Raw genomic sequence first — 14695 nt, forward strand, 5'->3', positions numbered from 1 at the left:
TATAGTCCATGCAAGTTATTATGTGACTTGTTAAGCACATTTTTACTCCTGAACTTATTTAGGCTTGCCATAATAAAGGGGTTGAATTCTTATTAACTGAAGACATATCAGCTTTACGTTTTTAATACATTTGTCACGGCCGTTGAAGGAAGTGGACCAAAGTGCAGCGTGGTGAGCGTACATTTCTCTTTTTATTAAAAATGTCGCCAACAAAACAACAAACGAAAAACAACCGTGAAGCTTACAGCGCTATAGTGCCACTAACAAAGATAACTACCCACACTGAAAGGAGGGAAAAAGGGCTACCTAAGTATGATTCCCAATCAGAGACAACGATAGACAGCTGTCCCTGATTGAGAACCATACCCGGCCAAAACATAGAAATAAAGAAACATAGAAAACAAAACATAGAATGCCCACCCCAAATCACACCCTGACCAAACCAAAATAGAGACATAAAAAGGCTCTCTAAGGTCAGGGCGTGACAACATTTAATTTGTTTTTCTTTTTTGCTATTTTTTCTTACTTTTTAACTATGCATTGTTGGGAAAGGGCTCTTAAGCATTTCACTGTAAAGTTGTATTCAGCGCATGTGACAAATAAAAATGTTCCTTCTATTCCATCCCCTCCTCTTCACTCCTCTACTCTCAGGTGGTCCAGTCACTGACAGATCTGCTCCTTCTATGATTGAAGTCCTGTCAGACACACACATTCTTCTACAACTAACCTTATGGAGAGGAAAACTTAAGTTAAATTCAAAATCCTATATTCCCTAACCTTAACCTTAACCCTGACCTTAACCCTAAACCTAACCCTAGCTCCTAACCCTAACCTAAAACCTAATTCTAACCCTAATTCTAACCTTAACCCTAAACCGCCTAGAGATAGCATTTGTGGGGACTAACAAAATGTCCCCAGTTGGTCAAATTTTTGTTTGTTTACTATTCTTGTGGGGAGTTCTGGTCCCAACAACTATAGTTAATCATGTCCACATACACACGGATAGAGAGTTAGTTATGTATTATGTATGCATCTGAGTAGGAATAGGATTAATATTTCCCACATACCAGCATTTGACATCAAAGACTCAAAGCCCCTTACTGTACGCTACCTACACACACACACGTACGCAGGCACGCACACATGAATACATGAATACGCACACACACACACACACACACACACACACACACACACACACACACACACACAAGTAGAGCACATCAAAGCCGTCTACAGTGAGCTGACAGTGGGATGTTAAGTAGTGAGTGATAATACATAGAAACACTCGTTTGCGTTCTGCTCACTACAGATTAACCTGAGAACTGTCAACGTGTGTGTGTGTGTTCCTGGATTAGCAGGATGAATTTATCTGACATTGATTAGCAGCCACGGGAGGTGTGATGGTGAGAGTGTGCATGAATAAATGCATGCTCATTTGAGTGTATCAAGATGTGCCCTTAGGGTTTACTGTGTGTGTGATTTCATGATAGCAAGAGAGGAGAGTGAGAGAGGAGGGGTAGAAGGAGTAAGGAGGGAAGGAGAGAGAGAGAAAGACGGAAGAGAGGAGGGACTGAACGACATGTCAGACAGAGATGCAGGAAATAATCAGCTGTTGGGATAGATAGTGGCTAGATACAATTATAGATCTATTGTTAGATCAAATGGAGGCTCCTAGACAGTAAGTTAGGTGTAAATATGATAAACTAATGAGAGCGAGAGAGAGCGAGAGAAGGGGAGACAGGAGAGGAGAGAGAGGCTGATAGAATAGAGGAGTGAAGCAGCTATTGTCAGACACCTTACATCCCTCTACAGCCTGAAGACACACACACTGACACACACACACACACTGACACACACACACACACACACACACACACACACACACACACACACACACACACACACACACACACACACACACACACACACACACACACACACACACACATATACCTCTACCTGCCAAGCGCAGATAAAGGCAGGATGAAAAATTATTAACAAAGGAAGGCAGAGAAAGAGACATGAATCACTATTTCCCTGAAAGAGCTGGCACACCTGAAGGAGCAGACCGATGGAGAGGAGACCCACACACACACACAGTGTAGTGATCTGTTTCTCAGTGCTGATGATACAGAGATGGTGCTTGCTGTGATCTTAGGAGTTCCAGGTTCAGTTCTAGAGAGTTCTACGGAGTTAGAGGTGAGTTCCAGGTTCAGTTCTAGAGAGTTAGAGGTGAGTTCCAGGTTCAGTTCTAGAGAGTTCTACGGAGTTAGAGGTGAGTTCCAGGTTCAGTTCTAGAGAGTTCTACGGAGTTAGAGGTGAGTTCCAGGTTCAGTTCTAGAGAGTTCTACGGAGTTAGAGGTGAGTTCCAGGTTCAGTTCTAGAGAGTTCTACGGAGTTAGAGGTGAGTTCCAGGTTCAGTTTTAGAGGGTTCTACGGAGTTAGAGGTGGGTTCCAGGTTCAGTTCTAGAGAGTTCTACGGAGTTCCAGGTGAGTTCCAGGTTCAGTTCTAGAGAGTTCTACGGAGTTAGAGGTGAGTTCCAGGTTCAGTTCTAGAGGGTTCTACGGAGTTAGAGGTGAGTTCCAGGTTCAGTTCTAGAGAGTTCTACGGAGTTAGAGGTGAGTTCCAGGTTCAGTTCTAGAGAGTTCTACGGAGTTAGAGGTGAGTTCCAGGTTCAGTTCTAGAGAGTTCTACGGAGTTAGAGGTGAGTTCCAGGTTCAGTTCTAGAGGGTTCTAGGGAGTTAGACAGGAGTTCCAGAGCAGTTCTAGATGATTCTAAATTAGAGGGATTTTAGGGCCTTCCAATGCAGTTCTTGTAGTGTGGTCTATGCTTTATTTATCCTATCAGTGGTCTGTAGTTTCTATCAGTAACAACATCATACTTCAGTCAATGTTTTCAATGTAAGATTTCAATAAGCAGGATTATCACTGAGATTTGCGTAATGAAGTACGTTTCCTAAATGATCCTCTTATGATGAAGTCCATATTAATGTGACAGATGGTTGCTGGCATTTAGGCTGATGATTGAAGGGTTGATACACTGCAGCCTGCTGAGAGATGACAATCTGACAGACTGCAACTCTCATCATCATTAGGCTTATAACACTGTCAGTACTCAATCATCACCATTCTGCCTGTCATACAGTTTCTATGGCAGAGGATGTAGAAACAACATGCAGAGGATGTAGAAACAACATGCAGAGGATGTAGAAACAACACTTTTGATTGATACACAATTCACACTCAGAGATGGTTCTTCCCACAGATAGAGGGAGCTGAAATAGAGTTTCCACACAACACACACACACACTGACCCTCTCCTCTCCTCCCTGTAGAGACTAAAGGAGTTGAAGCAGAGGGAGTTTGCTCGGAACGTTGCGTCTAAGTCGTGGAAGGACGACCGCAAGCAGGAGAGAGCTCTGAGACACCTGCACCAACTAGCACTGCTACGACAACAGACACACAGGTAAGAGAGAGTGTGTGTGTGTGTGTGTGTGTGTGTGTGTGTGTGTGTGTGTGTGTGTGTGTGTGTGTGTGTGTGTGTGTGTGTGTGTGTGTGTGTGTGTGTGTGTGTGTAGACCTGCTTTCCAAGCGCACTGAAAGGAGATCTCTATGATACACACATACTGTCCACATACACTCACTTGCACACACTCTGTCAGTCTCTCTGGTTCTCAGAGTGATGGATGTAAGAGCTGGCCTAGATACTGTAAACACGGGCTGAGTTAATATAACATGAACACTCAAGGGAAACTGCATAATATGGACAGTGTTTGACATTTTCACAAATGTTATATTTATTCTGTTCTCTGCTATCCTCTCGTCTCCACCTCTCCTCTCCTTTGCACCAGGGTACCAGGCCAGATTGTTAGGTTCCGAGGGACAGTGAGAGCTGAGATCCAGCATTCAGAGAGACACTGTGGAGAGAGAGACTACAAACCAGGGGACCACTATGTCCCCTTGATCCAAACAGGGTTAATCCAAACCACAGGGAACTCCCAGCGACCCGCTGTTACCCTACCTCTAACCCAGCCCCAGACCATCCCTCTCAGCCTCCAGGGAGAGGACTCCCCCCATCTCCAGACCAAGCCTCTCTCCAACTCCCAGCCCCAGCAGCCAGAGGACCCTACCCACATACCCATCTTCCCTGGAGGGCCCTTCCAAGCCTCCCCACCCCCAGCCTTGCATTCCAGATGTGGACCTTCTCTGGAGGATCCCCAGCCTCGCCTGAACAGCTCTCCCCAGGACCCTGCCTTTCCGTGGGGTAGAGACAGAGGAAGGGTGGGGGTATCCTTCTGTTTCTCCAGGAGGGGCCCAAGGCTAGAGCCATCTGCCTCTGTCTTCTCAGACCAGCAAGAGGAGGAGGGGAGAGGAGGAAGAGGGGAGATGAAGAAGGGAAGGGGAGGAGATGAGCTACGGCTGCGTCACCCAGACAACCTGTTACTAGGACAACCAACCAACAGCCTCCACCCCGGAAACAAGACAGAACCCTCAGGCGGGGAAGATGGGGAGGAGAGAAGAGAGAAGAGAGGAGGGGAGGAGAGAGACAGGTTCTCTGCTAGCCATGACCCAGGCTGTCCTACCCGTAAAGCCAGACTGAGAGAAACAGACCAGAGCCCTGAACACGGGACAGCAGATGAGAGGGAAGAGAGGGAGGAGGGGAACAGGAGTACAGAGCACAGACAACAGGGCCACGAGGTGAATCAGACTCCTATGTCTTCATATCTCCATGTGGTTGCCAGAGACGGATCCACCCGTCTGAGATGGCCAGTAAAACTGCTGCAGTTTACCACAGCCAAACCCCACCTCTCCTACAGCTGCAAGCCCACACACTGGCAACCCCACACCAACCCACTACACTTTAACCCTGAACACAACCACAACCACTGTCAAACCAAGTCACACTGTAACCACTCAGCAAGCCAGCAGGAGACAGAGAAACACATAGAGGAGTCCGACTCCCTCATGTTCTCTAGCTCCCAGCCTCCTCCTCGGGACACAGAAAATGTAGAATCCAATACAGATCTATATACAGAGACAGGCGGGACAGATGAGGGAGCCACACACTCATCATCCTGTCACGTTGTAGAGAAGACAGAAGCACATGGAGTGACAGCAGCCTTCCAGGCAGAAGCAACAGTGCCAGAGAGTGGAGGTGAATCTGGGTTCAGATGGCACCACCCCCTCTTCGGGAACGGTGACCCCCTTTGCGGTGACAACACTCACACAAACCCCCACAATCCCCAGGGAGGCAGATTAGGAGGACATGTGAGACAGGAGAGAGAACGAGCCATCAGAACCCCCAAGCCTAAATTAGAGGCTGTCATCCAGCCCCGTGCCGCCGTGTGTGTGTGTGCAAGCGAGGTTAGATGTGTGTGTACGCACGCTGCCAGCTCGCGCACACACTCCGTGGGCGGTTCAGTAAGCACTCCGACAGATGTGTCATGCCGAAATGTAAACGACAGCACAAAGAAGAAGAGGAGGAGAGGGGAAAGGTATAATGGGACTTCAGACGAGTGTGAGGGAGAGCGGCAGCGTCTTAGGAGCGTCATAACCTCTGTTTCCACCTGGTGGGGCGGAAAGAGGAGATGTGACGGAGACAGAGGGGGAGAAGGAGACAGGGAAATAGAGCGGGAGGGCGAGACGGGCGGAAAGAGGAGAAGAAAGGCAGGGGGGAAGAGGAGGAGGAGGGGGAAGAGGAGGAGGGGTGGGACTCTGTGCCTGCTGGGGGAGTGTGACTCTGAGTCTGTGCCCTGCTCTGACAGACAGAGGCCTCACAGTAGAGACCAACATCACTATAACTATAACTCTGCCTCCCCGTTCAACCCAGCACCAAGAGTCAGAGAGAGGACAGAGTATTACAGCACAGAGTCTCAGCTGTATAGAGAGATAGAGAGAGAGAGATATGGAAAGGTGGAGAGAGGAGAAAGGGAGGGATGGCCTTTCTACTGGTGTTCAGACTCCTCTCTGTGTTCTACTTCCGGGTCGCCCTCGGGAAAGGCTCACAACCTCCCAGTGGCATATGGTTGTCTCCACGGTTGCCACGGGGACAACCCAATCTACAGTCGTCATGACAACATCCCTGGTAGCAACATTTCTTGTGGCCCAGTGAGGAAGATTAAATACATCCACAGAAACAGGAAACACATGAATAGAAAGTGGTCAGAGAGTGAGGAGTGGGAGAGAACAGAGAGTGGGAGGAGGGAGAGCTGGGATGGAGGGAGTAGAGGCTGGTGGGAAAGAGGGAGCAGGGAGAGGGGTGGTAGGGAGAGAGGGAACAGGGATAGGGGGAGTAGGAGGTATGGGTTAGTAAGCAAGGGATCCAGCCCTGGAGGAGTCAGTGGAAGGGGCTGGCATGGGTATCTCTCGACCCCCAGTCACAGGACTCTGGAGGGGGACAGGGGATGGAGGTCTAGTCCTGGGGAGGGAGAGGTCTGGGACAGGGGACCAGGGAACTCAAGCCCAGACAGATGTACCTGGGGCAGCAGTGACAGTTGGGAGGATAGGAGGACATACTGCAGGGAGGACAGATACAGCTGGGATGACAACTGGGAGAGACAGAGGTCCACTGAAGGTAGAGAAAGCTGGAGCAGGTGGGAGAAGGGATCGCGACCTAGCCCCAGCCCCAGCCCTGATTGTTTTAGCTGGGACTGGGTTACCAGATGCCCTGACCATAGACACAGCCCCAGTCCTGGCTCCCAGTCTGTCCCCAGTGTGCAGGTTACCAGATGCCCCATCTCCAGCACAGGCCCCTGGCCTGATTCTAGCCCTGACTGGCTGCCCCGACGGCCCAGCCCTGGCTCCTGTAGCAGCAGCACCAGTGTGTCAGACCTGAGTGGGGGGTGGAGTAGCGTTAGTACCCGCTCAAGACTCATCTTGACTGGGAGAAAAACAACAGGGGTGCCCAGGCGAGCACCATCTCCCTCACCCACAAAGGAGAAACACCAAGCCCCCAGCCTCAAACCTACTCCTCCTAGACCTCTGCCCAGCACTGATACCACCCATCCACAGGACAGGAGCCCCAACCCCACAGCACAGCCTACATGTCTCTCAGACAGAGAGCCCAAAGCCCCCCCAAAGCCCAGAGAGGGGAACCCCAGCAGAACTCTGCTACTGCCACTTATTGGGAAACTACCAGCGATCAGGAGAGGAACTAAGAGACGAGGGGCAGAAAGAGAGGACCCTGACCAAACAGAGAAACAGGACCACAATCAAGACCAGGTCCAGACACAGGTCCAGGACCACAACCAAGGGAAGGAGAGTATGAAGAATGGAGCGGTTCAAAGTAGTCGACCGGACCCTCAACCCCTCTCGTCTCAGAGCCCTGAGAAAACTGGAGAGGACACGTCCTGTCCTTCCCTGACATCACATCCTGCTGTGACCTCATATCCTGCCCTAACTTTACCTCACAGCGGTCAGTGGTCACAAGACCCCTCCCCTCCTCTGGCTCAACAGCCAATCAGCTTCAGCGCTGAGGAGATGGGCAAGTATCGCTGTCTGCAGGAGCAGGCACGAGAGCACATGCAGAGACTGCTACAGGGAACAGAGACACACACACCGGGACACACACACCATACCCCCTCCCCAGAGCCATACACACACCCCACACACACACGTACACATGTGGCACACACTCAAGATAAAAACACACACTCCACTTCCCTAAATACCTCTCTAAAGCTAGATGCACACCCCATACAAACACAGCTCTTACAGACACACTCTACCCCCAGCCTCCCACCTCCTCATCCCCCTGTCCCCATACCGCAGCCTCTAATGACCCACCCTCCTCCACTCACCCTTCATCCTTTCATTCTACAACACACATCTTTTAGTATGGCACTCTCGTCACCCTCCTCTACCTCTTCCTCTCTCGCCCCCCACACCTCACCACCTCATCACCTGACCCTCCTACACCCCCCTCTCCCCCATCCATTCTCCATCTCTTCTATCTTTCCCTCCATTCTTCTCTCCCATCCTCCTCTACATCTCCTCCCTCCCTCCTCTGCCATCCACCCCTCTCCCCTCACCGCTCTCTCCCCCCTCACACTGCCACCACCGAGACCACCGTATCTAGAAAGACTTTGGTCATTGAGGTTTCAACAAAAAGCATTATGATGCTCTCTGATGACATCACATAGTAATACAATGCATTGTTAACTCCTGGACAATAATGTCCCATACAGTATAACAATCCACTGAATTTTCTTAATTTGTGTGTGTATGCGTGCATGTGTTTTTGTATGAGTGCATGCGTGTGTGAGCATGTGTGTGCATTTCGTCGCTGTCTGATGAAAACCTTTTAACTCCATTTTTGCCCATTTTCATGTTTATACATGTATTGGAAGCATTAACTCCCCTCAATGTATTCAAAATAGCTTCTGAAGTTTCATAATTGTATGTTTGTTCATAAAAAATAACACATTTAAATCCTGAAAAGTTGGAGATGAGGTTTTCCTTCGACAGTGACTGTGTGCGCGAGAGAGAAGCTCCTTTTGATCCCCATTTAAGTATGAATCAAGGGAAACCGTGCACCTGCTAAGACTAGCTGGCTTTCTCTCATCTCTTTCTTCCTCTCTGAGCGTTAGGCACACTGGCTGTCTCTTGAAGTACCGTAACACCTGAGAGAGAGAGCGACAGACAGACGCCCAGGCTGTGAGCAGAGCAATAGGACCAACCCCCACTCCTACACCCGCCCAAGCCCCATTCAGCCCCAAGCACAACACTGGACACTATGGAACACAAAGCTGTTACTATATCATGCTGGAATATCCAAGGTCTGAGGTCATCTGCCTTTGGCCTAAAGAGCAGGAACCCAGACTTCACCAAAGACATCAGAAATACAGACATTGTCATCCTACAAGAAACCTGGTATAGAGGAGACAGACCCACTGGTTACAGAGAGCTGTTAGTCCCATCCACCAAACTACCAGGAGTGAAAAAGGGAAGCGACTCAGGGGGTATGCTAATTTGGTGTAAATCAGACCTAGCCCACTCTATTGAATTAATCAAAACAGGAGCATTTTACATCTGGTTTGAATAACAGAGAAAAATGTTCTCCTGTGTGCTACTTGTATACCCCCACTAGAATCCATGCTTTAATGACAACAGCTTCTCCATCCTAGATGGGGAGATCAACCATTTCCATATTCTAGTCTGTGGCGACCTAAACGCCAGAATCAGTCAAGGACCTGACACTCTCAGCACACAGGGGGACAAACACCTACCTGGAGGGGACAGCATTCCCTCCCCAATATGCCCCCCAGACACAACTATGACAAAACAACCAACAAATCTACCGCACGCTGGGTCTGGTAGGTTTCGAGGGGACTCCTTCAGTAGATACACTTAAAACTCATCCCTTGGCAGTTGTACTGTAGACTACTTTATCACCGAACTCAACCCAGAGTCTCTCAGTGCGTTCGCAGTCAGCCCACTGACACCCCTATCAGATCACAGCAAAATTACAGTTGCTTGAACAGAGCAACACTCAACATGAGGCATCAGAGCCGAACAAACTGCATGCTATTAAGGAATGTTATAGATGGAAGGAAAGTAGTGTAGAAACCTACCAAAAAACTATTGGCAAACAAAAATGTTATCCCTCTTAGACAACTTCCTGAACAAAACATTTCACTGCAATAGTGAAGGTGTAAACCTGTAGTAGAAAGCCTAAACTGAATATTTGACCTTTCAGCTTCCCTATCAAATAAAACAATTCCAAGCAGACAACCTAAGAAAATGAACAACAATGACAAATGGTTTGATGAAGAATGCAAAAACCTAAGAAAGAAATGTAGAAACCTATCCGTTCAAAAACAGAGACCCAAAAAACCTGAGCCTATGTCTTCACTATGGTGAAATATTAAATCACTACAGAAATACACTAAGGCAAAAGAAGGGAAAGCACATCAGAAATCAGCTCAATGTAATTGAAGAATACATAGAATCAAACCACTTCTGGGATCAACACAAAGAGCTATCTATCCAAAATGGAGATGAATGGATAAACCACTTCTCGAATCTTTTTGGTCATACACTCTTAGAAAAAAAGGGTTCCATAGGAGAACCCTTTTTGGTTCCAGGTAAAATCTTTTTGGGTTTCATGTAGAACCCTCTGTGGAAAGGGTTCTACATGGAATTGAAAAGGGTTCTACCTGGAACCAAAAATAGTTGTTCAAAGCGTTCTCCTATGGGGACAGCCAAAGAACCGTTTTAGGTTCTAGATATACATGCTTAGAATGTGCTAACAAAAAACAGAGCAAAAACGTATGCATGATAAATTACAAATCTTGAATCAACTATTAAAGACAACCAGAACCCACTGGATTCTCCAATTACATTGAATGAACTACAGGACAAAATACAAACCCTCAAAAGGCCTGTGGTGTTGACAATATCCTTAACAAAATAATCAAATATACAGACCTCAGCTCTGGCACCTTCTCCAAAATTTGGAACCAAGGCCTGATCACCCTAATCCACAAAAGTGGAGACAAATCCAACTCCAAAAACTACCATGGGATATGCCTCAACAGCAACCTTTGGAAAATCCTCTGCAGCATCATCAACAGCAGACTCCTACATTTCCTTAGTGAAAACAATGTCCTGGGCAAATGTCAAATTGGCTTTTTACAAAATTACTGTACGACAGACCACATATACACCCTGCACACCCAAACTGACACACAAACAAAAGCAGTCTTCTCATGCTTTGTTTATTTCAAAACAAGCTTTTGACTCAATTTGGCATGAGGGTCTGCTATATAAATTGATGAAAAGCTGTGTTGGGGGGAAAACATACAACATTATAAAATGAATGTACACAAACAACAAGTGTACAGTTAAAATTGGCAAAAAACACAGATTTCTTTCCTCGGGTCCATGGGGTGAGACAGGGATGCAGCTTGAGCCCCACCTTCTTCAACATATATATCAATGAATTGGCGAGGGCACTAGATCAGTCTGTAGCACCCGGCCTTACCCTACTATACTCTGAAGGCAAATGTCTACTGTTTGCAGATGATCTGGTGCTTCTGTCCCCAACCAAGGCAGGCCTACAGCAGCACCTAGATATTCTGCACAGATTCTGTCAGACCTGGGCCTTGACAGTAAATCTCAGTAAGACAAAAATAATGGTGTCCAACAAATTCAAATTCTATCTAGACACCATTGCCCTCGAGCACACAAAGAACTATACCTACCTCAGCCTAAACATCAGCGCCACAGGTACCTTCCACAAAGCTGTGAATGATCTGAGAGACAAGGCAAGAAGGGCCTTCTATGCCATCAAAAGGAACATAACATTCAACATCCCAATTAGGATCTGGCTAAAAATACTGGAACCAGTTATAGAACCAATTACCCTCTATGGTTGTGAGGTCTGAGGTCTACTCACCAACCCCAAAAAGTTACAAAATGGGACAAACCAAGTCAAATTGAGACTCTGTGTAGAACGTAAAACCCAAACTAATGCATGCAGAGAAGAATTAGGACGATACCCGCTAATTATCAAAATCCAGAAAAGAGATGTTATGTTGTACAACCACCTAAAAGGAAGCAACACCTAAATCTTCCATAACAGAGCCATCACCTACAAAGAGATTAACCTAGAGAAGTCCCCTCAGCCAGCTTGTTCTGGGACATTGTTCACAAACAATAACAGACCCCACAGAGCCCCAGGACAGCAACACAATTAGACCCAACCAAATCATGAGAAAACTATTTGACACATTGGAAGTAATTAACCAAAAAACAGAGCAAAGTGGAATGCTACCTTGCCCTAAAAAGAGAATATACAGTGGCAGAATACCTGAGGACTGTGCACTGGCGTAATGCAGTTTCTCTGGACCCTCCAAAAGGTCAGAGTTCGCAACTGTCCTGTATATCCTACCTGAACGTGCATGACATGAGCCATTCCTCGGGCTCTCTCCCAGCTTGGATAGAAAGTTGTTGTGTGTAAAACCAGTCTATTAATGCCAATCTCTCTTTTTTTCTATGTAGAGGCCTATAGTAGCTACAGTATGCGGCTGCGTCGGCTTGCATTTTTGTGTGCAAATGTTTACCACGGCCTGTAGGTCCAGGTTACAGGCCCGACTGTTTTCTATACTGAGTATTGACAACCCATACAGATTTTTCTGCGACATTGTGCATTATTTGTCCATTGCGCTGCACACAATTTAAACTTAGTCTTGAATGGTGCATGGCAAGATATACTAGAGATAAAGGACTGTTAATATTGCAACCACAACTCAAATGACAGTTCACCAGTATGAACAAAATCAAGAACGCAAGAACTGTTGTCCACTAAAGATATCTATTTGCATCTGCCAATTTACTGGCTGTCCAGTATACAGACAACATGTCCCAGCGCTTCCTAGGCCTACAATTAAGGAGACTGTGAGAGACTCAATTAAAGATATTGCAGAACTGCTATATTTGAAGCACCACTCCATTCTTCCCAGTTTCCCTGATGTTGCTATGGCAATCAAGCAGTTTATAACCATCCCTGTAACTGTCTGTCTGTGAAGAGATCGTTTTCTAAACTAAAACTCATGAAGAATTAAGAAGAGTTAGGCTCTCGGTCTGACATGCACTTTTGAACACCTAAGTAAGCTCCACTCATGGCACTGGCGCCGTCGTAGTTCTGACCAGGCATTTGCTCACCAATATCCCCTTAATTTCAATCAGTTTAATTATTTTTCAAGGCCTGAGGGACTTTGATCAGTCACATTATTGAAGCCCAATAAACAAATACTTAGCTTCCTAGTACATATTTAAATTAAAAAGGTTTATGAATGACTTTTTGGAGGGTTACTTTGAAAATGATTTATTAAATAAAATACAAATATACCAATGTCAGACAGGCGCATGGGCCCTCATTGGGCTGTGAGGGTATCCAGTACGCCAGTGCCATGGTGACTGACCCAAACTTAAGAAAACTTTGCCTATTTACAGACTCCATGAGCCTTGCTACTGAGAGAGGCCGCCATAGGCAGAGAGAGAGAAGAAAGGCTATGTGCCCACTGTCCACAAAACAAGGTGGAAACTAAGATGCACTTCCTAACCTTCTATGAACATAGAGACACATATTTCCTTCAGTTCACACAGACCAAGAAAGAATTTGAAAACCAATCAAATATTGACAAACTCCCTTATTTGTCAAAATACCTCAGTGTGCAATCACAGCAGCCAAATGTGTGACCTATTGCCACAAGAAAAGGGCAACCAGTGTAGCACAAACACCTTTGTAAATACAACCTATATCTGTTTATTTTCCCTTGCCATTCATACTACAACTATTTGCACACTGTTACAACACTGTACCTAGCTAATAATATAACATTTGAGATGTCTTTATCCTTTTGAAACTTTTGTGTTTGTAATGTTAACTATTAATTTCTGATTGCTTATATCACTTTTGTTTATTGTTTTTCACTTGCTTTGGCAATATAAACATGCGTTTCCCATGCCCGTAAGAGAGAGCGCTTGAGGGATATAGTGAGAGAACGAAAGGTGAGAAATAGAGGGGGAGAAAGAGAGATAGCAATCAAGAAAAAGTAAGGGCCATCTCCGTTTCATACAGGTTAGTTAAGCATTTGTACAAAAAGGCATCAATCACATTAAAAGCTGGACATACCGTAACTTAAACAAAGACTATCATCCCTGGGACAACACACACACACACATAAAATGGAATGCATGAAAATGTAATAACATGTTTCCATATATCTGGTGTACAATGTAATGTAAATATATCTGCCCTGCTGAGGGGTAGAGAGACAAAGACTGACTGCATTATACAACCATGGGACAATAAAATTACTTTACAGAAACTCCATTTCTCTGTCTGCTTATTTCACATGCTATGCTCTTAGTTTTTTGGAGCTCAATGTCTGCTCTCACACACAACCACACACAAACATGCACGCATGGGCACACACAAACATTTACACACACATGCGCAACGCACATACATATACACACACGATCTCAGTTCAGGTCCAGATGGCGTATATTGTGTAGATTACCCAGAGTGCTTTTGGAGATTTTGGAGATTTGATTGATTTGGCCTCTGTGAGATTAGGAGACTCCTGCCAGGGGTGATACAAACACCTACAGTACTAGTCAAAAGTTTGGACACACCTACTCAAGGGTTTTTCTGTATTTTTAAAACCTTCTACTTTGTAGAATAATAGCGAAGACAATCAAACTTTTAAATAACACATATAGAATCATGTAGTAACCCAAAAAAGTGTTAAACAAATGAAAATATATTTTATATTTTGGATTCTTCAAAGTAGCCACCCTTTGCCTTGATGACAGCTTTGCACATTCTTGGCATTCTCTCAACCAGCTTCACCTGTAATGCTTTTTCAACAGTCTTGAAGGAGTTCCCACATATGCTGAGCACTTGTTGGCTGCTTTTCCTTTACTCCGTGGTCCAACTCATCCCAAACCATCTCAATTAGGTTAAGATCGGGTGATTGTGGAGGCCAGGTAATCTGATGCAGGACTCCATCACTCTCCATCTTGGTCAAATAGCCCTTACACAGCCTGGAGGTGAGTTTTGGGTAATTTTCCTGTTGAAAAACAAATGATAGTCCCACTAAGCTCAAACCAGATGGGATGGCGTATTGCTGCAAAATGCTGTGGTAGCCATGCTGGTTAAGTGTGCCTTGAATTCTAAAT

The 14695-nt window shown here is 46.0% G+C and overlaps 1 protein-coding gene across 1 annotated transcript in view; it reads left to right on the top strand.

Annotated features, from left to right (window-relative positions):
• The window catches only part of LOC139564695 (G patch domain-containing protein 8-like), a 68959-nt gene extending 55115 nt beyond the window's left edge, over nt 1–13844 (top strand). Inside the window, exons 3-4 of the mRNA XM_071384459.1 lie at nt 3340–3470; nt 3856–13844. Of these exons, the coding sequence (XP_071240560.1) occupies nt 3340–3470; nt 3856–8122 (4398 nt within the window). The 3' untranslated portion in view covers nt 8123–13844. The remainder of the gene's footprint in view (nt 1–3339; nt 3471–3855) is intronic.
• The last annotated feature ends 851 nt before the right edge of the window (nt 13845–14695 follow it).

Source organism: Salvelinus alpinus, chromosome 35, assembly GCF_045679555.1.
Source record: "Salvelinus alpinus chromosome 35, SLU_Salpinus.1, whole genome shotgun sequence".
In the NCBI taxonomy this organism is placed as follows: domain Eukaryota; kingdom Metazoa; phylum Chordata; class Actinopteri; order Salmoniformes; family Salmonidae; genus Salvelinus; species Salvelinus alpinus.